At 33.7% G+C, this 22,506-nt stretch overlaps 1 protein-coding gene across 2 annotated transcripts in view; it reads right to left on the bottom strand.

The window, feature by feature from the left end:
- Window positions 1–7,127: 7,127 nt before the first annotated feature.
- Window positions 7,128–22,506, bottom strand: part of LOC116171531 — a 128,861-nt gene continuing 113,482 nt past the window's right edge. For both annotated transcript variants that reach the window (XM_031488423.1, XM_031488421.1), the window contains one exon: window positions 7,128–12,185. In XM_031488423.1, coding sequence (XP_031344283.1) covers window positions 11,803–12,185 — 383 coding nt within the window. In that variant the 3' untranslated portion in view covers window positions 7,128–11,802. The remainder of the gene's footprint in view (window positions 12,186–22,506) is intronic.

Consider the following 22,506-nt stretch of genomic DNA (forward strand, 5'->3'; position numbering starts at 1 on the left):
CTTATTTTTTTTTATTCTGTTACACCTTGAAAATCATGAGATCTGTGGTAACATTTTTAGTAAAATTGATTTTCAAAAATGCATATATTCGGTTTTTTTCGTAATGAGACCTAACAAGAGTAAAAGGAGGTAAGTAGAAACATTGATTATGTGTTGCAATTGAGCTAAACGGGCGCCATTCATTTGTCAGTGATTGAAGACTACGTCCAAAATAAGGATGCTGATGGAAAAGTTGATAAAGATGTCAATACATTTCTTATCGCGCGTTGGATTATGAATTGTTTGCATAAAACCGTTCACAGAAGATCTCGGTATTTTTGAGTCTTTATAATAAAATTTATGTAAAAGTAGTAGAGTAGCATTTTTTATTATGAATACAACAATGTATGTACAGCACATAACGATTTCAACAAGATGGTGCAACCGCGCACAACACAAATGGTGCCAGAATACCTATCAGACAAATTTCCTGGAAAATAGGAAAATGTATTCGATAGTGAGCAATTCTGCCTAAAAGTTTTTCAGCTCTTAATCTTAATCTTTATTATGTCCGAGTAATTTGAAGATTACATACATTCGTCATACACATAATAGAAAAATCAACAAATAAGTAATAAACTAGTAATAATAATTCTGGAATTAAGGAGTTCACCTGGCATAGAGTTCATTTTTAAATTATAATTTGGGTTTTCTACAAGGTATCTCCTTATTACTCTTTTAAACGGGTAATAAGGTAAGTGTTTAATGGTCTTTGGTAGGTAATTATAGATCTTAATGGGCATGCATAGGGGACTGTTAGTTGTATTCAGTCTATGTTGTGGAACCCTAATTTGATCAAACCGTGTATTGTAGGCGTGTGCGATGTTGTATTTGTTTGTGAATTGAGGCTTAAACTTATGTACATAACATGCCCCTTCAAAAATATACAATGAAATAACCGTTAGCTCATCCTTTTACCTCCTACGGGGTCATTGGATTTGACCCATTTTCAACTGGCTTGTTACATGAGAGTGAAAAGTAATTTTTCACTCAACGATGTGGTATATCTATGTTAACTGTGCAAAGTTTGAACCGAATAGGTTCAAGCGTTTGCCAGAGACAGAGAGGCGTGACCCTACGGGGTCATTTTGGATTTGACCCATATTCAATAGACTTGTTACATGTGGCATAGGTATAAGTCTACTGATGTGTAAAGTTTCAAATTTACCAAATTTGGTTCCAGTGGGGGTCATTTTTTATTTTTAAACACAACCCCTTCCAAAATCCACAAACTGATGCTATAGCATCAATCTCATGAAGCATCAATGTTTAGTTCTTGGTCACCGAAACAATAGGTACGTTTGCGTTATTGATAAGCGATAAACAAAAAATCAATATGAGGGACAAGATGGAATATTAGAATAGGGTGGTAGGTAGGTAGTTTATTTGGTATCAGTATAAGCACAGGTATACAAAATTATAGGTGTAGGCAGTACACGCATCTACAACGTCCCAGATATCACAGTTCGCCTTTTTATGCGGTCGACTTAAAGCGGATTTAGATGAGTCGCCACTGGAGATTGGTTTATCTAACTTTAATCAAAGATCATACTATCAAGATTTACCGTAATAATTCCAAAATTCTAATAAAAAGTAGGGTATTCCACTTTAACAGATTTAAGTTAGGTAGTGCCACCTGGTGATGACGCATCCACTTTAAAAACTTCTTATGGCTCTAGCTTACGTTTTGTATCAAAGTTTTACCATTGAATAATGAATTTTCACTCAACGGTTTTAGTACATTCGTTCCCGAGATATCACGCTGTCCCATTCCTTGCTATGTATATGTATGTATACCTTGTATATCTATATTCACAATATTTGTAATAAACCCATGAAGAGCGTCTAAAAAAGCGGCAGAGCACCTCGGTGTGACCCTACGGCCTACGGGGTCATTGGATTTGACCCATTTTCATTTGGCTTGTTAGGTACATGTGGTATATAGGTTAACTGTGCAAAGTTTAAACCGAATAGGTTCAAGCGTTTGCCAAACACCGAGAGGCGTGATCCTACGGGGTCATTTGTATCTGATCCATTTTCATTAGGCTTATTACTTGTGGCATATAGGTCAAATGTGCAAAGTTTGATCCCAATCGGTCCAAGCGTTTGACAGTTATCGTGTTCACGGACCCTAAAAACTCGTGAAAACAGAATCTTTATAATGAATTTTTTCGCGCACAAGAAGAGGTAGAATAATCGTTTCACATGATTTAGATGCAGAATTATATCTCTATAGGTAAGTAACTTTTATTTGAAGTATTTTTGCGTAGAATAATTAGGAAACGTTTGAGCAAAGAAAAAGTAATTTCCCATGTTAAACGCCTATGTTCCACTTTTCGGTTTACACCCTGTACATAACTATTGTGTTGATTGACGGAGAAAAGACAAATAAATTCAACTCAACTCAAAGGCTCAAATGAATGAATCTGGGCTGTTACCTATAGATACAAAGATTCAATTGATTCATACGGCTCTCGCCATTTTTGAAAATATTTACAGCCCATAATCCATACATCAGGTTGAATGAATATTGAAGGGGTGCATTTATTTTACCAAAAATTCCTATCAAATTTACTTTTGTTTTGCCAAAGCATGAAATAATTTTTTTAAATAATCATTGTTTTATTTTACTCTTTGGTTTTGTATAAAAATATGCGCTAGTGTCGAAATTGTCAGGTTATTCTGCGGATGTACAACTAGTAAATCGAGTTTTAGCTCTCGAATATAATTTTTCCTTATGAAATATTTAGAAACGAAATACGCTGCGGAAAATATTCGGTAACGGCCAAGGTACCTATACCGATCCTTTTGGACCTGTTCTTAAATTTTAATGAATACCTATTTTGGTATCCAAATGAAACAAAATCCTTTCCCCGGCATTTTAGTTTACATTTGCAAGCCTATATGTTGTTAAGTTAAGAAAACCGATATTTGCCTCCAAAAAGTAAAACTCCCTTTTCCATATCTTACCTTTGATAGAACAGGACCCCAAATTCGTATCAAATTCACATTCACGAAGCACTGTAATAGTTTAATTCATCTTAATGCAGTTATCTTTAAACAAATTAGTCAGGGTAAACGGTACCCTATCGGTACAACCCATCCCGAAACGCGATCACGCCATAACTGCTAACAAATTAAATATTCAAAGTACCTATGCGTTATCACCTGAAACTTGTTTCTTCTATTCAATACATTCGCCGATCTAAGTCAATTACTCATCTTTCTTTGTATTATTTAGTATTTCAAATATTAGATAAAAGGACTGCTAAACTGTTCTGATTTAGAAAATTCTTTTGCGAAAACAAATTTCATTAGGAATTACATATTTATAGGTACCTCTTATGCATAGTAAACTTTTATCCCGCCGCCTCTTTTCAACCAAAGAAAAGAGATTTCCACTTGAAAACTCCCCAAAATAAAACCATTTTCGACTTACCTACACTTAGAAATCGCCGCGAGATCATAATTTTCACGTTTTTGTTACTTACTCCTGAACAATTAAGAATGTTTTCATTCGGTTCAGAGGGTCATATCCAAAAGGATTTGGGACGGGTGGATTATTCAAAATAAGTATTTTCAATAACTGTAATCCAGTACAGCAACCGAAGAACGTTTAAAAATTAATTATTTTTTAGAAAAATGTTCATAAAAGACCATTTGGACACGTTTTCAAATAATATATTCCTTCAAAAGCTTGATAGATAGGTATACCTACATACACTAAAAAACCGTAATAAATGAATATTGCAACTTCTTTTATAATTGTCCAAAAGGTTAGGCACATGAAAGTACCTACCTTGTTTTTTACTACACGCTGCGTAGGTATTTTTGAGCGTTTATTAAGAATCAAAATTTTGAAAAATTCTGCCAAAGAATTAAACTAGAACCGTACTTAATGCAGAATTGTATCTTTTGAGTCAATTGAATGTATTTGAGATCTGTATTCCTTTATTAAATTTTAAACTCACCCCTTTTCATTCATCAAACAGTGAAAGCCATCGCACAACACGTCTGAAAACCGACTGATTTATCTATCTATGCTATGCTACTATAAAGATAACAGTTGAAGGTGAAAGTTTTACACCCGACTGGTTTTTTTGCGTAGTCATAATTTCAAAACGAATAGACGAAAACAATTCTCTCTTAGATTTTATTTCGTGCTATAGTCCCTGCTTTAAGCAAAGCGATGCAAGCTTTATAGGGGAGTCGATGGTGTCCGTCTGTCCGTCCGTGAACACGAACGCTTGGACCGATTCGATTCAAACAACCCTAATAAAAATGGGTCAAATCGAATGACCCCGTAGGGTCACACCGAGGTTCTCTGCCGCTTTTTTAGATCCGCTTTAGGGCGTTCATTTTTCACGGAATGCACGCGTAAACTGCGTAGACCCGTATAGTAAAGTTACTTTTATGAGCAAAATGTGTCCATTTTCGAGGTTTCTCCTCATTTTTGCACTCAATACCAAACACTTTCTTGTTCAGAAATTCGTTAGCATTTGAAAGAAACACTATATTTATCAATAGACAAAACAAATCCGTCCTAGAATACGGGCTATTTGTATACCTACTTAAAAAAACCGATCAAATGCATCGAAACATGATACTTTTGTATCACAGCATGGAACAGATGGCTGTAAGCAATCAACAAACTGACAAACTGGAGCTGTTTTTACGGTTAAACCGTTACCACCCTGATAGCATGTTAATATTTCATCCTCGTCGTTTTTGCTATACATCTTTGTGTTAAAAATCACAATTTAATGCTAATAATAAAAATAAAGACTATAATAGCTAGGCAACGCTAATTTAACATGAAATAATCAAGTTACTGTTTCCATAGCAAACGCAGATTATCATTTCGGTAAAACAAATTTGTATAGAGTTAGTATCTTAGACCATATAGTACATGGACTGCTAATTGAAACGAAAATATGGTCAAGGACATCGCCTGGGTTAGTGAGTTTCAGGGTAAACGAGTCTGTCCGAAGTTGTCCGATTAGATACGATTTGAGACTGTCAACCTATAAATTAACAAACGTCAATTAATTAATCGCCTGGATATGCCAAAAAAGCAAACCTATCCGTATTTATGGACGTATAGAAGATAATCAAGAGTATTTAAAGCTTCCCGTACTACGCGGTTCCCATAAAAGCTACTCTTTACGCGATCCGAGTGGTGTTCATACGGCTTTAGTTTACCCTGAGATTCGCATACCCACGACTACAGTGCCCTCTATCCGTGACCACCCATTTTGTATTGAAAGCATAGGGATAATAGCAGTCCATGTACTATATGGTCTAAGGTTGGTTTCCTATTATAGCCATCTATGACTCCTAGAGACGCTGCATAAGGGGACTAAATGGGAGTGCTATGAGCAGCGCACCCACGTCCCTAAATTCAAAATCTGAATTCCAATGATAAACGTTTACCTCCCCGTCTGACACAAAAATTGTACAATAAACTAAAATATAGTTATCTAAATAGCTATAATCAATATAGGTACCTAATGTCGCAATGTTGAGTGAATATTTGTCCAGATTGTACATATTTAACCCCAATAATTAAAATTATCAATTCATATCATATTAAATGAACTCAGTTTTATCACTTATGGCCGTTTGTACCGACAAATTTAAGTGGAGCTTAACTTAAGCGTAGGTATATAGCTTAAAATCCATGGCAACCATTGTCTCAATAATCGTTGCCATGGAATTTAACGAGGAAGTTAAGCTACGCTTAAGCTAAGCTCCGCTTAAATTTGTCGGTGCAAACGAGCATTACTTACTAACTTACTACTTACTCCACACCGGTTTTGCTTTTTAGTGTTGGGACTTTAGGGTTTAAGTGTTAAAAATTCTGCGCCAATTTGGAAACCTTAATTAGGCACTCAAATAATTTAAATACTAGATAGGTATTCAAAAAATCTTTATTAAGTGATTCATTCCCAAAATGTAAATCTCGCAAGGCTTTTGAACAAGTATACTTTTTAATAAGCTGCTGTAAAAAATTATAAAATAAAACTGTTTAAGCTATTTGTTAATTAGTACCTACCGCTATAAGAACAATTTAAGTGAATTGATAACTACATATTTCAGTAATATAATGTTTCAATCTAATGCCCTCTTCTGCTAAATCTATATATCACATCCATCATTCTCTGCAGCAAGCTAATTTATGCGTTCATTACTGAAATATCACCTATGGGTCTACAATCCTTTGGAGCTTTACGCTAGATGTTACTGTGCCTTATGGATCATCCACCACTAACTACTCTAATATGCTTGGTAAAAGACACAACAACAATATACCTATCACGAAACAAACCATTTGGCAACAAACAAGAGGGTTACAAAACAAAACTGTAAGCATTAGGGAAAGACATACAAAAGATGACACATTGCAATAGGTTATGACTAAAGAAAATCACGAAATAAGAAAATGAAAGTGAAACTGACAGATGCAGCATTGCACCAGGGACCAAAAAATATGCAAACCATTTCAGGTTTAGGTATACTACAAACTTAATTGTGAAATTCAAATTTGTGGACTAAAACCATAAAAAAAGCAAGAACGTGATAATACCAAATCGTGAAGCGATTGATCATTACATTTTCTTTCGACTAGGGACAACTGTCTCTTCCTGTGTTTGGGCGGTCTACTGGTTTTTTTAGAGATCGACGATGCGATGAAAAGATAAACCCTCCAAACATAGAATCAGTGAGTGAGTGGTTAGATGTACTGATTAACTGATTCGACATGTAAACTGGTCATGTACGAAGGTATTGCCGTTCGTGAAATGTAAATAGAGAAAAATTAAAACTTCATTCATTCCCAAAAAGAAAACCAATAATATTAATGGCGAGAGTAGAATAGATATTTTATATGGTAGTCATCAACTTCGTTAAATGCATGTTTTTTTCAGTACTTAAGGATTGTAGGATAAAAATGCTGACCAATAATGGAAAAAATGAAAGCAACATTCGAATAACAGTAAAACCGAATTAAAAATGAAAATGATATATGAATAGAAATATCCCGAAATGCTCTTTATTGTCAACTGTTTGTTAAATATTAACAGCATGAATCAGGGATAGTTTAAATTTTTTATTTCATCGTTTTTTTTCAATGTTATAATACTTTGCACTAATAAAAAAACTTCAACCTTAACTCAATTTTCATGGGACTTATTAGATAAACCTTATTTTAAAATCTGCAACGTTAACTTAAGTATAGCGTTTCATACAAGTAACGTTTCCACAAAAATATCTTAATAATTTTTACAATCTAAATGGTAAAGCAACTATCACTGTCGCAAATATCCGACTCTATCTCTTTGGTGTTACAACAGTGAAAGAATCAACAGAAAATTATTACAGTATAAAATTCAAAGTGATATTAGACTGTGAAATTTTATGAATGTTCTTCACAAGATAAAGTAAATAAGATCGATTGACGATTTGAATACTCTTAGGTAAGAGGGAGATATTTTGGTGCGATGAAGTGAGATATTTACAAGGAGAGCGATTATTCAATTGATGTAAATGTTTAAAGTGAAAATTAAACGAATACTGTAATAACTTTTGATGTTGACGTATCTAAGTAATAGACATTATGACATAACAACGAAGACACATATACAATCATGTACAAGTTTAACGGTGTCGTATATTATAATTTCTGCTTTCACCAGTCAATATTTCTTATTAGTCTAAATCTATAACTTTACATTAATAACAATTGATTCATAAAAACTACGATATAAACACTCGCCGATTCGCTCTTAAAAGTGACAGTAATTTCTTACATACCCTTAAATGAAATCACCCGGAGTTATAAAAAAGATACATATATAAGTTTTTCATGCAAGCCCCTCTTAGTTAAGAGCACACATTAAAAACTTTTACAACAAAATCTACAGCAAATTCGACTTTTATTTTTATTTAAAAAGCCGACAAGTGTAAAAGGTACAAACAAAATAGGAGGCTTACAAATGATTTAAATTACACTAACGTTTTAATAAAATAGCTTTTGCTCTATAAAAATCCTGCTATAAGTTACTAATCTAATAAATAGTATGTAAAAGGCCTTTTAAATAAAATATGCTAACATCTTCTAAATTTAACAACAACAACAACGCTATAATAGCAACAATAATCATATATATTCTGAACAACATAACAAATCTACCGATACCAGCTGATTCATTGTTGATATTTTATTGCTCGATTGCATTTTTTTTGCAAAATGATACTATATGGACCCTATCTTTCAGTTTTATTTTTTTGTTGGTTGTGGATAAATGCAAACAAAGTTAATAAAAAGAATCAGCTCTGCATCGGTAACTGTAAAATTACATTTAACGTATATTATTGAGCTATCTTTTACAAAAAGCTATTTCATAATGCAGAAAACCTGCTTCTTTTGGACATTTTGAGAACATGTTTCTTGAGTTTTTGATTGATAAAAATATTTTTTTAAAGATTCAGGAGATCTTACGATCACGCGCATCTGAGATGCGTATGATTGTAAAATATATTTCAAAAAAATATTTTACGCCAATTTTGACATATTCCTTAGTAACATTTATTCTATAACAATAAATGACCTATAAATGAGCATTGTTTATTTCATTCTATTTTAGTACCGTTTGAGTCGGATATTTACTTTTATAGGTACATTATATTATACTAATTTTTTAGAGTCCCTTTCGTATGGATAAAACTAAACTTAAAGTAATCGTAATCTATTCATAGTTTTTAATGGAAACGTCACACCGTTTTACAATATAAAAAATCGTACAAGGTGGTGTTTGTTGCGTTTTGATTTAATGATTTTTTTGTACTAATATAGTTTCAGTTCTGAAACGAAAAGAAACGTACCCATCTTAAATTAAAATGGAATCTTTTAACGACAAACACCACTCTGTTTTCACAGGTTTTGCAGAGACTCTACCGAACACAGCTAACACTCGTACTTTTCGGACGAATCTAGAACTGAACTACGTAGAATCATTCTCAATATAATTAATTATGTATATTTAATATATATATTTTTTGATTTCTGTACTAAAACATTCGCACACAAACACTTTTCACATGGTTTTCTTAATAATACAACGTGATTTGGCATATTTTATGTGAAAGCTATTTGATGTCTTAAAAAAAACTTATTTTATATCTCGTGCATTAACTATATTGCTAAGAGGATAACTTCAAATTTTCTAACAGACCTAGTTATATTTTTTTTTAAAACGTAAAGATACCTAATTTAATACGAGTCCACTAAAATTTCGTAAAAACGACAAATTTTCTTCAACAGTAGAACTAAGGGAAGTTCACTAATGATTTATTTTGTTAGATTTATCTTTATTAATGTAAAACTATTTAAATGTAATTTCCGCACGAAATGCATATTTGAGTTATCCTCTAGGTATAAACAATTGAAATGAGTCATAATTGTACACTAGTGGTAGTAAAATCAAATATGACTGTGTATATAAAGTAGCAGCTTCGTAAATCTAGAGGAGTATTCGTAATAAGTCGCCATGATAAATACCAACATTATAAGTATAACACATAAAATACCCTGATTAAAATTATTATAAAAATTCATGGTTTCGCGAAGTATACTCGTTTCTCGTTTAAAAATTTACAACCAATGCAGCTTTATTTTACACAGTCATGAAGAGTAGTGCTAGACAATACTTTAACGATTTCTCAAGGTTTGGTCAACATTTCAATATTATTATTATTACTTTTTTTTCGAAGCAAATATAATTACACGGCTGCATTCAAAAATTATTTTTGAATTTTTTCTTTAATTACAAAATGGTCCTCATACAAATGTATCTCCACAATTTGCCCTTTTAAAAAATTGTTTTAAATATAATGTTGGCGAAACGTCGCAAACGATTGTTTTATCTTGAGCCGAAAATGCGTGCAATGCAATTAATAAAGTATTGTCTGATACTTTCGGTATAGAAATCAGAGCCGAGTTAGTGTTGAAACTGTTGATATGAAGAACTTGTGCAATTTGTATTTTTATCGTTGACGTTTGGAGTCTTTAAAATAACACTTAAAAGTTACAGATAGGTACTCTCTAAGCACTTGTGAGATACAATGATGGCAGTCGGGAAACATTTTCGCACCGAACGAAATCCAAAACCGAAAAAAAATTACTGGTGTTCTATTGAAGTATTTTGCTACAATCAGTTCAGATTATCTATTTCCCAACGTCTACGAAGATCTCACGTTTAACATTATTCAACTTTTGTTCTGCATACGTCTAAATTGCCATACGTTGTATTAACTAACAGTAAAATATAAAATGAATCAAACCGAAGATGGATCACTGCTAATATTCTTTTTTGGTTGACTGCATGGTGGCTGCTTAGCAAGTATATTGCGTAAGTTTAATTATAACTATTCACGGACAGATTTGATACCTAAAATAAATAAAACTATCACATACTATAAAAAAATCTGTCACTATGCGGTTGCCTTGTGACAAATTCCTATTAGTAAGCGTAGTTTTTCGGTTCTCGCTGACCTTTAAACTTATTGGCACGTTATAATACAAATATATTGCAACAAAGTCTTTATTAGTATCAAAATAAATTAATCAAAACTAATATATCATGTATCTTCAACATCAACAATATATTTTTTTAATAATCTTCGTAGCGAATCATATACTTCGCAACAGCCATTGAACAATGTGAGCCAGTTAATACCAACCATTTTTTTAAAAATTTTGAATTGGATAATCGACAACTTTCTAAATAGTGATAGGTTTGCTGGATGTACGCAATTTTCAGTGCTTGTAATTGACACGCCGTCGGTATTTCTCTGGTCTCACATTTGCATTGCAGTCCTAGACAAGTTCTATGTGCATGAAGATATTCCTTCTAAAGAAAGTCCACCTACTTCTCTGATCAGTTGGGAAAATCCTACACGATACAGCAAAACCCGTAAACCTTAACGTCTATTGTAGTCTCTTTATGTCGTGCTTCTATTTAGTAAAGCAAGATGTTTTTCGTCTGATATGTCAAGTTCTTTGAATGACGAAATGGCTACTAAACAAACTGAGGCATAATTTGCCTTATTGGACAAAATTCTATCACGTTATGTGGTGCATCAAATAAGGTACGCTCTAATGTGTAAACGTATGGGGTGAAAACGGAAATTGAAGTAGGGACGTTACTATTCATCTGTAAAGAATAGCAACGATCTTTTCCAAGGCCAATTATATTGCTATATGTTTTTGTTGTAAAATACCTTATGGTTTGTAATGATGACGATGATAGTTTTGAGTTCGAAAGTAGCGTCAATTGTTAAATAAGTATAGTGATAACAAGCCCCAAGCACAGGGGCTTCTAAGGCACAAGGTCCTTAGAGCCCACCCCACTCAATGAGTTGAGCCCTCTTCCGCAAGTAATGCGGTTTATGAAAAATCACACCGTTTGTTCAAAATCACAGATTTTGCACTTTCCTTAATTTACCTTAAGCAATTTACAGTTGGTCAGTTTGTTTAGAACCCAAAAAGCACGTAATCGTTCTTTAGTTATGGTCTAAACTTAAAGAAAAGCTCTCTCAAATTAACGCCGATTGGTGGTACGTCACAGTGTTTGTGTTAAAATTAATTAGATGAAATTGTGCGTAAGTACCTACCACGTACGTAACGAATATGAATTTTGTATTATCCCAACTAACCAGTGGCTTGTAAGTGAACGGAACACATATCGCCTAACTTTCCTAATTCTATGAGCACGATCTCCATTTAGTCTTAATCCATCTGAACAATGTCCGCGCACTGTTCGCGCACATAACCAATAAACATTTTAATATGTTATTATTAATAATCCACATTTGCGTTAATGTTAATAAATTCCATGCGGTCCATACATGTTGCACTTTATAATAAGTTCTTGAGGCGGCGCTGGTAAGCGCAATGACTTTACATTCGGAGGTCTTGGTGGCGGTACCGGCCGCACACCGCACTGGCACTGGGGTGTCGTTGGAAGGCCGCCCGGGACAGTTAACACATACCCCTCTGCCTGCCGAGCCACAGTGCGTATAACAACAGTCTTCATCTCCATGCGAGGATTTCAACCTTTGTTCTCCTGTTTCCGGAATGTTAGGATCTGAAAATAAAGTTGTATCAGTATCTTCAAATTTAATTGACCACGTTACTTTTATGAGGAAAAGAAATAATATCTCTGGAAGAAACTGTGGTTCCAATTAGAAACCTACGTAAATATTTTCGAAAGTTGATCGACGCCAATATTAGGATTCTTTCTCCTAGCAGATGCCGGATGTGTACGAGGAGAGATTATAAGACTTCATTTTGTTTTGTTTTAAACTAGCTGGACAAATTTAAATAAACACAAATTCGTTTACACTCGCGTACCTATGTATCAGCTTAGGGGTTGTGTGATAGTTAAGGTTTGGCCCAGAACCGTTCACCACCACGAATATATTGCAACTGGTATACTTACGTATACATAAAATGGGAAAGCTCACATGAAAAACAAATGGAATTCACCATTAAGTCAAAAATCCGATTTAAAACTTGTATGTTAGTGATTTAAATCCGCAATTCAAATATATAGTTGAATAGTGATGCCGAAGAGTTTCATCTCGCCTCGGCGGGATGAGACTTATCGTGAATCTCGGCGAGAGTCTAGAAGTTTTTTTATATTAATTAGTACTTAAAATTTAAATCATGAAAATCCATTTACACAATCCAACACCCAAAATGGCGCATTGTTTCCAAAACACATCCTTCCTCCCGGTCCATCTGCAGACCTGGCAACAAGCAGAATCAGACTCAGCGGAGTCGAAATAGCGGGAAACAACTCAAAGCCGTATTATTACGCAATGTTCACCTCATAGGCCATGGTTCACCTCACTACCAGCTAGAGCTGGGCAGCATTCGATTTTGTAAATACTTTTTAGTATTCAAATCCTTTAAAGTATTCAAATACTTTGTAATTAAATACCTTTATGGAAGCAATTTGTAACTCAACTACTTTCATAAATATTTAGTATTCGAATACTTCGCAAGGTATTTGAATACTTTTGAGAAGTATTCGAATACTTCCCATAGTATTTGAATACTTAACCTTCCTTTTTTTTACCAAAAATCGACTACACCAAAATTTCTCGGGAAAACACTTTTTCTTATTAATTTTGGTGCGTAGAATCCAAAACAATTCGTACGTTTTCGATTAGACCTCTCAATAAATAGTTATGTACAAAAAACAAATTTCGAAAAAAAATTCAAAGGGCTGTAACTTTTGATCTAGTAGCCCAATCTTCAAACTGTTTGAAATTATGGATTCTACGGGCAAATTCTATAGGAAAATGTTTTTTCCCGGTCGATCTCAGACTATTTTCTTCCGGCCTCAAATTCAAATATTTGAGAACAATTTAGAAATGTTTAGGAAAAGTTTCCATTGTCACAAAATCAAATATAAAAATCCGATACATCTGAATACCGAACTCGATAGTCTACTTAACTTAAAAACAATAGGTACCTTTCTATAAGAAAGGTACATATGGTCTCAAGGATATAATCCTTGAGACCATATGTACCAATTTTCAAAGCGATCGCACGTTTCTAAACAAGTTATCATGCACACGGACAAACGGATGGTCAAAAATGAATCTGTTCCAAAATCGCTAGGATTAATTTCAGAAAGGCGTACGTATCATGTGCACGACGTACGATCGCTTTGAAAACTGGTACACGTATTCTTAAGGATATAACTGGTATAAGAAAGGTCCTGGTAGGTACCTCCTATATAATAATATAATAATAATAATACGCTTTTACTCCCCTTAAATTTGTATATAACAATAGAAATATAAAAAAAGCTAACCCCATACAAAGTATAACTTGATTTTTTAAGTAGTATTAAGCCTTTTATCTAGTATACTATTTTAAATTTTTAATGTATTTGAGTGACAAGTATTTGAATACTTTTTACTGTATTCGAATACTTTTCAAAGTAAGATAATGAAATACTTTTCAAAGTATTCGAATACTTTTTATAGTATTCGAATACCTTTGAAAGTATTCGAATACATTCTAAAGTATTTGAATACTTATTTTTAAGTATTTGAATACTTTTCAATGTATCTGTATCTAGTATTCCCTTGTGCTGGATGTAAAAGTATTTAGTATTCAAATACCTTTGATTTGTATTTACTATTTAGTATTCAAATACTTTTTGAAAGTATTCTGCCCAGCTCTGCTACCAGCTACAATTTCTGCTTAAACCGTAGACATTGCGACTAACGACTATCTTTGACTCATCCATGACACCACTCCGCCTGCATATAAGCATACCACTCCTGTAGTTGACCGGCCGATGGTTTCATCTCCTCCATGATCTGCCTCACTATAGCTTTCTATTTCAGTCAGCGGAACTTAGGTTTTTAACAAAATATACGTTTGGTTCGTGTCCAATCGAAATTCTAGGGGAAACTCCAACTCCAATAGCATATGCAATATGTGGTCTTGTACCTACCTGTCGTAAGGGATATCACTGCTCCAATTTCCCTATATGTCTATGTGGAAAGGCAATTTCTGAATTCGATTCAATTTCCTTCCCTGGTTGAGTACTTCATCAGTTAATAATCGGGGTGCAAACTGGTTTACAGTTTTCCATTTCGAACCTTTGCAGGGGTATAACTTGTATAATTCGTTTGACTAATTCTAATCGATCCATCTTCGACTCTTATTATAAAATGTGTTATAGTCCGAGTATAAAATAAGTTCCAACTTTTAATTGAAACAAACGTTAAACTAGTGCGTGGAAAGAAAGCGATCGAAGCATGTGGATTCTAAAATACCTCAAGCTATCAAACACCCTGACACAATGGGTTAGGGGTGTGAATACATTTAATATTTAATGTTTTAATTGTAGGGTATGACCAGTGTAACTACTGTAAATGGAAGTGTAATGAATAAATTAAAATCTGTAAATGATGTTATGCCTACTAATTATGTTTACATTACATTTTAGAAATCATTTCAAATTTTTACATTAGGTATACGTTCAAATAAAAATGTAGGTCTGCAAAGCCACTTTTTACATAAAAGTGTTTGAGAGTATATTGTACAGATCGACAAACTATGGTAGATAAGGATATAACAATTCTAAGCCACTAAAAGCTGAAAAAGTACAGCAATAATGTAAATTGACATTCAAAATGGCATGCCGTCTGCAGTAAAAGTGTAATTAGCACATTTATAATTAAAGAAGTTGTAGTGTCCGCACTTTTGTTGAAAATCGAAAGATACCTACGTAGGAAACGGTATCCGGTAATTAAATATTTGCCTTTGCTGAATTGTGGGCTGTGCAGTAATATTAAGATGCCATAAAGCTCTTCTTTGCCTGATCCTACTGAAAATTCAATTTCAAATATTGCGAGGGTGATTAGATGGCGAACGAAACTACATATTAAAGCGAGTTTCATGCGTTGACTGAGATGGTTTTACTCAAAATTGCATGTGCAATAATAAAAGCATATTAACCTTTTGAATGAAAATTTGTTTAGCCCATAAATGTTAGTTGTAGATGTAATGGTAATACAAGTCGTGGAGAATGTACAATGTGTATGTGTACAGTATCAGTGGCAATTTTGATAGATGCTTAGGGCAGGGGGCAGTTATGAGTGACAAATGAGAAAGCGCACACAACAATGAATGTTGCTGAAATTAAATTTCTGGGACGTCGGCGTCGTTTAAATAAGTGACAAGGAGCCTTTTATCTATTTCGTTTAACCACTTGTAGTACAGGACAATTAACAAAGAAAACAATGAATGGAAAACTATTTACGAAACAGATAAAGTAGGCTTCGCAACGTTGTGAAAGTTTAAAAGTTGAAGTAAAATATAATGGATGTTACAGAAATAGTGTAAATAACTTTTGAATGTTGAATTAATTTAACGTTCCTTTTTGTGTGTATTTTTAACTTTTTTATGGTAGGTACTTAATCATTTTCTTTGAAACGTATAATATTATTATTGTACATTACGTAATTTTGGCGACAATGCACGACAATAAAGTTATGGTTTATCTTGTTGAATGTTGCTTGAATATCAGGAAGAAAGAGAAGAATACGACAATACATTCGAATGTATTGTGTTGTGGGAATTACAAGAGGACAATGTGGAGAAAGTTTGTCCTTTCGCATTTGACAAGTGTGCAAGAAAAATCAACGACATAGTAAAATTGGATAAATATAAATAAAATAAAACAGGAAAGTGCAAGTGAAGAACAAAGATGCATGTTAAGTCAATGCTACATTTATTTAGATTTTTTTTTTTAACATTAGTAATCATTTCAGTAACCATCAGTATAACTATTGATTGAAGATCTGGGAAATGAACTGCGTTTAGTTGGCAGTAAAAGATTACTGTTCAAGCATTCATTGGTTGAAGGCTCACAATCCAAACAACAAGAACATCAAACTGTTAGTTCAGACCTTAACTGTCAGGTGCCTCACGTAAAGGAGGACGAATGGATAAAAGAATCGTTGGTTAAGTAACTTGACGTATAGATTTTTGGATCCGAGCAGATATAGAGGGACATATTTTGACACGAGAAAATTGCACAAATTGCCATACGTAAAGAATATAACTGTGATTAGGGTGAACAATCATAGGTAAATACCATGCAATTGACATTACTACGCTGTAATGCTAACGATTTGACTGTCCTCACAAAATGTGAATATACCTAATTGAATTGTCGGCATTGTACCTATATAAACCTCTTGCCAGGAAAGATTGCCGGTCATAGAACACTTGATCCCGGTTTACAATCTATGTTTTTCTAAAGATGTGAGCGACTTCCGGGATAGTATCGTGACACGGCAATTAAGGCACGATCCTGTTCCGGAAGTCGCTCGCATCTTAAGAAAAACATAGATTGTAGATCGGCACAAGGTGTGCTGTGACCGGCAATCTTTCCTGGCGAGAGTATCCAAAGGTCCCTATAAAATAAGGTTTATTTGATGACGAAGTTGACAGGATGGATTTAAATAATAGAAAAATCTATGCACAAAAGTCTTTAAAACAAAACCAAGAAATATTAGGCTCTCTTGATAGCATAGCATAGCATGATGAGGAATATAAAAAAAGAAAAAGAATGTTAGTGGTAGCTATTCGCAATAGAATTGACAAAAAAGACACGGCAATTATCGCTTGGAAAAATTGAGAACACAAAGAAATCGAAATCTTCTCTGATTAGAAGCCCACAATAAAAGTAATGGTGATAGCACACATCATCTCACGTGTGGGATGGCTTGAGTGACGTTGAGGGGTTGGGCGACCATAGTCAGGGAGGTGGTACAAAGGGCCCGAATTTGAGGCCCAAGTACGCGTGGACCCTGTTCACCCTCCTATCGTAATCCAGAATCCAGATAGCACACATTTTTTCCGTAAAAATTAAAAATTATTTAAAGTGCAATTACACTAATTTGACAAATTAACTTATAGATATCGATTGCAGTTAATTTTGCTATAACAATTGATGTGACTTTATTTAGAATTATTTTATGTTCATCTGTTATAAAGATAGATAGATACTTTATAACTATTCTCTTGAATAATTCAAACATTTACAAAAATTATTAACAAGCGTCAAACAACAAGAAGATATAAATACACATATACAGTTAAACATTATTAAACTACTTAAAAATTGCCTAAAGTCAACTTATTACTTAAAAACGTCCAAGAATTCATTTAAAAAATAAAAGAATTGGGTTTCTTGCTTAGAGTTTTCTAAATATATGAAGCAGTGGTGTAGTGGTAAATTTTCCAATGCAAAAACGCTCACCATATTCTGAGACTAACATAGGCGATCCAGATACCCCTCACCCCCTCGCCTTTATAAGGTAATTCCGAAATTTTCACCTATTTTTAGTTTTAAAGACATTGCACCTTTTCATTAGGTTTATTTGATAGGGATTTTTTTCTCTTTCGACGATATAACATGTTAGTACCCTTATTCAAGAAAATGTTTCAAAAAAAATTATTATAATTGGATCAATAACATTAATCCATATATCCTATATCAAAATAAAACAAATGAACGTGTAGGTTTCTTATTAAACCTTGAAGACCACACGGAATTAGCAGTAAAATGGTTTTCATCGCAATGAATGTTCAAAATGTTCACCATTAACTGCAAGGAAGTGGTATAACTATCACAAAAAGCTTGAAATAAAAATTAATTTCCTCTGCTAACGTGTTACGTCATTGAAAAGAGAAAACAAATCTCTCTCAAATGAGCCTAACGAACGTGTGCCTTACTGTTTAAAAAAATTCAATTGTTTTTCGTTATTCATTTGTTTTCTGAAATAAAAACAATTAAATGCTGCCTTATTATGGAAAATAAAATGTTAAACAACTTTCATATAGAAAAATGTTGTATACAGTCGATATTTACCGAGATATACTATATTCCATACATAATGGGCACCCTGCAAATATATTTAGCTGTGGTTTGTCGAAATCAATTTTGATAAATATGTAGATTATGTTGAATCACTAGAAGTGTTAAGCCAATTTTTAACCACGGATTTATGAGATTTTGACAGTTGTTTATATTCGATAAAGTTATATATTACATTTATCAAATAATGTTTGCGTTCTAATATTGAAAGGTGGAATGATACGTTCGCTGTGTTTATATAGGAGTGGTATAATGGGTTTGTAACAATTCTTGGAGGATGTCAGCACGTAATGTGTAGTTAATCAGTTGTATATTTTGTCTAAAGTTAAAATGTAATTTCCCAGATTCACTACATAGACTGTAAATAGGGTCGTACGGTGAGCCCCTTCTATTACTTATTCTTAAGCCACTGTTATAGATGGTATTTAATTGTGTTTGCTTTATTGTTGTGAAAGCGAAACTCGCCTATTCCATTTTGGATTGAACTAAGGCAGTAAAGAAGTGTTTCTTTTCTGATCCCCATTCCTTATATGTTACCATCCTAAGTAAATTAAGGGACTGTTTGCAACTCATTTATTCGTGATGTCCAAGTTAGCTTCCTAATACTAATCGAACGTTACGCACCGGGATAGTCGATTTCTGGGCATATTCCAAGATATCTTCCGCTAAAACTTATGCATTTAGTTTTTTTTTGCGGGGAAAAGGTAAAATGGTGTCTTCATTCCATTTTTCTAAAATTTTTACCCGATACAAAAATTATATCATCTACATATAACATTATCGGTGATGTCTTACGATGTGATTAATTAAAATTGGAAAAAGTGTCACGTCTTGATGTATGCAATTTCACAACGGAGATGTTTAATTTTTATATCTTTGTATTTCCAGTAGAATTTTAAAACGCATAAGGGTTTGATTTTTATATGCATGTAGTATTGCTAGTGAACCTCTAAAAGGATATCAACCTAAAAATACAACTATTTAATCCCATCAGTGAAAGTGTCACCCCTTGCTGGGTATTAAAGGATTTTCATAGAAAATTACGTGATTTTAATACGGGCAGGGGTTTAATTCTTATATTCATGTGCTTTGGATTGTAAATGGATTCTCTAAAAGTCAAGTGTATAAAATTAAGAATATTTAATTCCCGAGTGTCACCCTCGGAATAAGTATTAGGCAGAATAAAAATTAAAGAAAAATGGGTAGGTATAGAAGAAAGATACAAAATCAAGAAATAAAAAGTGCAACAAAGAGGGAGAAGTGTTACTGGAATTATTCGAAAAGAGAGGCTGGAGAATGTGGAGGGAATAGTGACGGGCAATTCACATACATGAGAGGAAGAGGGAGGACGGTAATTGATAATACAACATGAAACGAGAGAATACTGATAGAAGTAGATTAATTTAAAGTAGCTGTAAGGATACAATCGGATCGAAAAGACGGTGAAGCTGTATACAGGGAGACTGGAGGAACATTGAGAAGAAAGAGGAGAGGAATACAAACGAGGAGTGGAATAATATAAAGGGGAGTATTAAGAAAGCAATAACGCGGAAAGCAATTACTGAAGGCGAGGGGAAAGAAAAAAGAAAGGAGTGGTGAGAGAAAGAGTGTACAGAAAAGAGAAATAGGTATAGAGAAATTGATGAAGAAAGAACGGAGAGGGGAAATAGAAGAGAAAAGGGTGAGAGAACAGACAAAGAAGTATTCAAGACATAATTGTCAAGAAAAATGGAGAAACAGAAAGAATACGAAGAGCAAATCAGGCAAAAAGGATTTTTGGAAGGTGATAAACAGAGGAGGAAGAAAATGCAGTTCGAGGACTGGAAACAACATTTTGCAAGTTAGTACCAAGAAAGCAGGAGATAGAGGAGAGCATGGAAGAGGTGAAAAGAGAGGGCATCATTGAAGGAGATGAGATAACAAGAAAAGAGATCGAGCTGCCATTAAAAAAACTGAAGAAAAAGCGAGCGGTAAGAAGACACGAGATAGGTACTTAATGAAGCTTTGATTTTCGGCAAAGAAAAAAAGATCCGAGGGAGGGAGCGATAGAGAAAACGAATTGGTGAAAGAATGCTTGACCACAAAGATGAACGCAAAAGGAATACGGGAAGAACTAAGAGGAAAATATTACGAAAGATTGGATACGGACGGACGGATGTCGAAAGGAGAAGAGAGTAGGAGAAAATATACAAAATGAGTTGGCAAAAAGGGATGTGGATGCACAAATACAACAACACCGGGTGAAGATAGAGAGCGCACGCGGAAGGAGTCGATATATAAATCTAAAACAAAGCGAGATTTAGATGCGGAAATGAACAGAGAGATATTATGTAATTGTGCGGAGGTTTAAGATGACAGTGAGAAGTAGGAGTGAGGGGGGAGGAGGTGAGAAGTATATGATGTGGATTTTAAAGAAAAGAAGGGTTAAAAATGTTTTTTAGTTTTATTTTGCTATACATAAGCTTAATTTATAAGTTTTGCCAAGATCGCACTGTATTGTAATAACATCTAATTTGGTAAAATTAGCTTTATATGACAAGTTACAAATTTTGCTTTGGTTAAGTTAAAAGTTAATAAACTTTAGCCAAACCACATTTTTTAATGGAAAGCGTTACTTTTCGATCAACTCTGATAGAAGTCAACGTAATACATTTTGCCTATCACATTCAACCACGCTCTGAGTTATAATCTAAAAACGATTGTTGAATAAAAGGGAGTGTATAACCTTGTCTGCAAAATCTAAATGAGGAATATTCATTTTGATTAACACAATCAACAAACATCTAAATTAATCGTAATCTAACCACATCAAAAGTTATAGCCGAAAAACCATTTTTTAATAAAAAGAAGTATACAACCCTTGGTTGCAGAATTTATATTGAAAAAGGGAATCGTCTCTGAAAGGAATATCGTGATTCATTTTGCCTAGCATAATCAACCAACATCCATGAGTTCAATATGTCACAATCTAACTGGCACATAAAAAGCCTAAACCGAATGGTTAATAAAGAAAAGTGTATAACCTTGTCCGCAAAGTGTATAGGAAACGGAATGGTCCCAGATCGACTCTGAAACAAATCATCGTAATAGATTTTGTCTAGCACAATCAACCGACACCAAAAGTAATCACAATCTAACTACCACATCAAAAGGTATAGCCTAAAATGATTGTTTCACAAAGAAAAGTGTATAACTTTGTCTGAATGTATTAAAAAAGGAATTCTTTTAGATAGACTCTTAAAACAAATTACCGTAGCTGATTTTGCTAAACATAATCAATTAACCGCTATGGTAATCCAATCTAACTACACATTAAATGTTATAGCTTAAAAACGATTGTTTAATCAAGAGAAGTGTATAACATTGTCCACAAAAAAACGTATTTGGAAAGCCGTCTACTTTAGGCGTGTAGTAACTAGTAAGTTACATGAAAATTCCTCTACTTGGGACACCCGGTACATAAAGTTTTTAATGCCAAAGAGACACAAGTGAACTTGCTAATCCACGTGTCCGGGTTTTTTTTTTCAGAATATGAAAACAGTAATTGTAGATGTATTTGCTCTTTTTATTGTGACAGTGCGTAAGTGTAATATGCCGTCATCAAAACACACATCATTATACTTTTAGTACTCACGCATATACATAAAAGATAGGCAAAGTCAAACAGAAATACCATTAACCACGTGCATTAGGTACTGTTTTATATTACAAAAATTCATTTGTGGCAAAGAAAACTTATTTTAATAAATACTGGTCGATTTTGTGTTTGTATAAACCTTCTTTTCCTTCGTTGGGATTATTAACGATCCTCGAGATCGTTTATAATTTTGTATTGCTGTCTGTCTTCTCGTGTGCACGATAACCGATCACTTTTAAAATTAGTGGAAAGTCAAAGTAGTAAGAAAGTCAAAAAGTAGTAACCCAAAAACAATTTCGAGGGTCGTTCGGTATTCAGTTGCATCGGGTTTTTAGGTAAGTCGATGTGTAACAT

This window comes from Photinus pyralis, unplaced genomic scaffold (genome assembly GCF_008802855.1).
Source record: "Photinus pyralis isolate 1611_PpyrPB1 unplaced genomic scaffold, Ppyr1.3 Ppyr1.4_LG5, whole genome shotgun sequence".
Lineage (NCBI taxonomy): Eukaryota > Metazoa > Arthropoda > Insecta > Coleoptera > Lampyridae > Photinus > Photinus pyralis.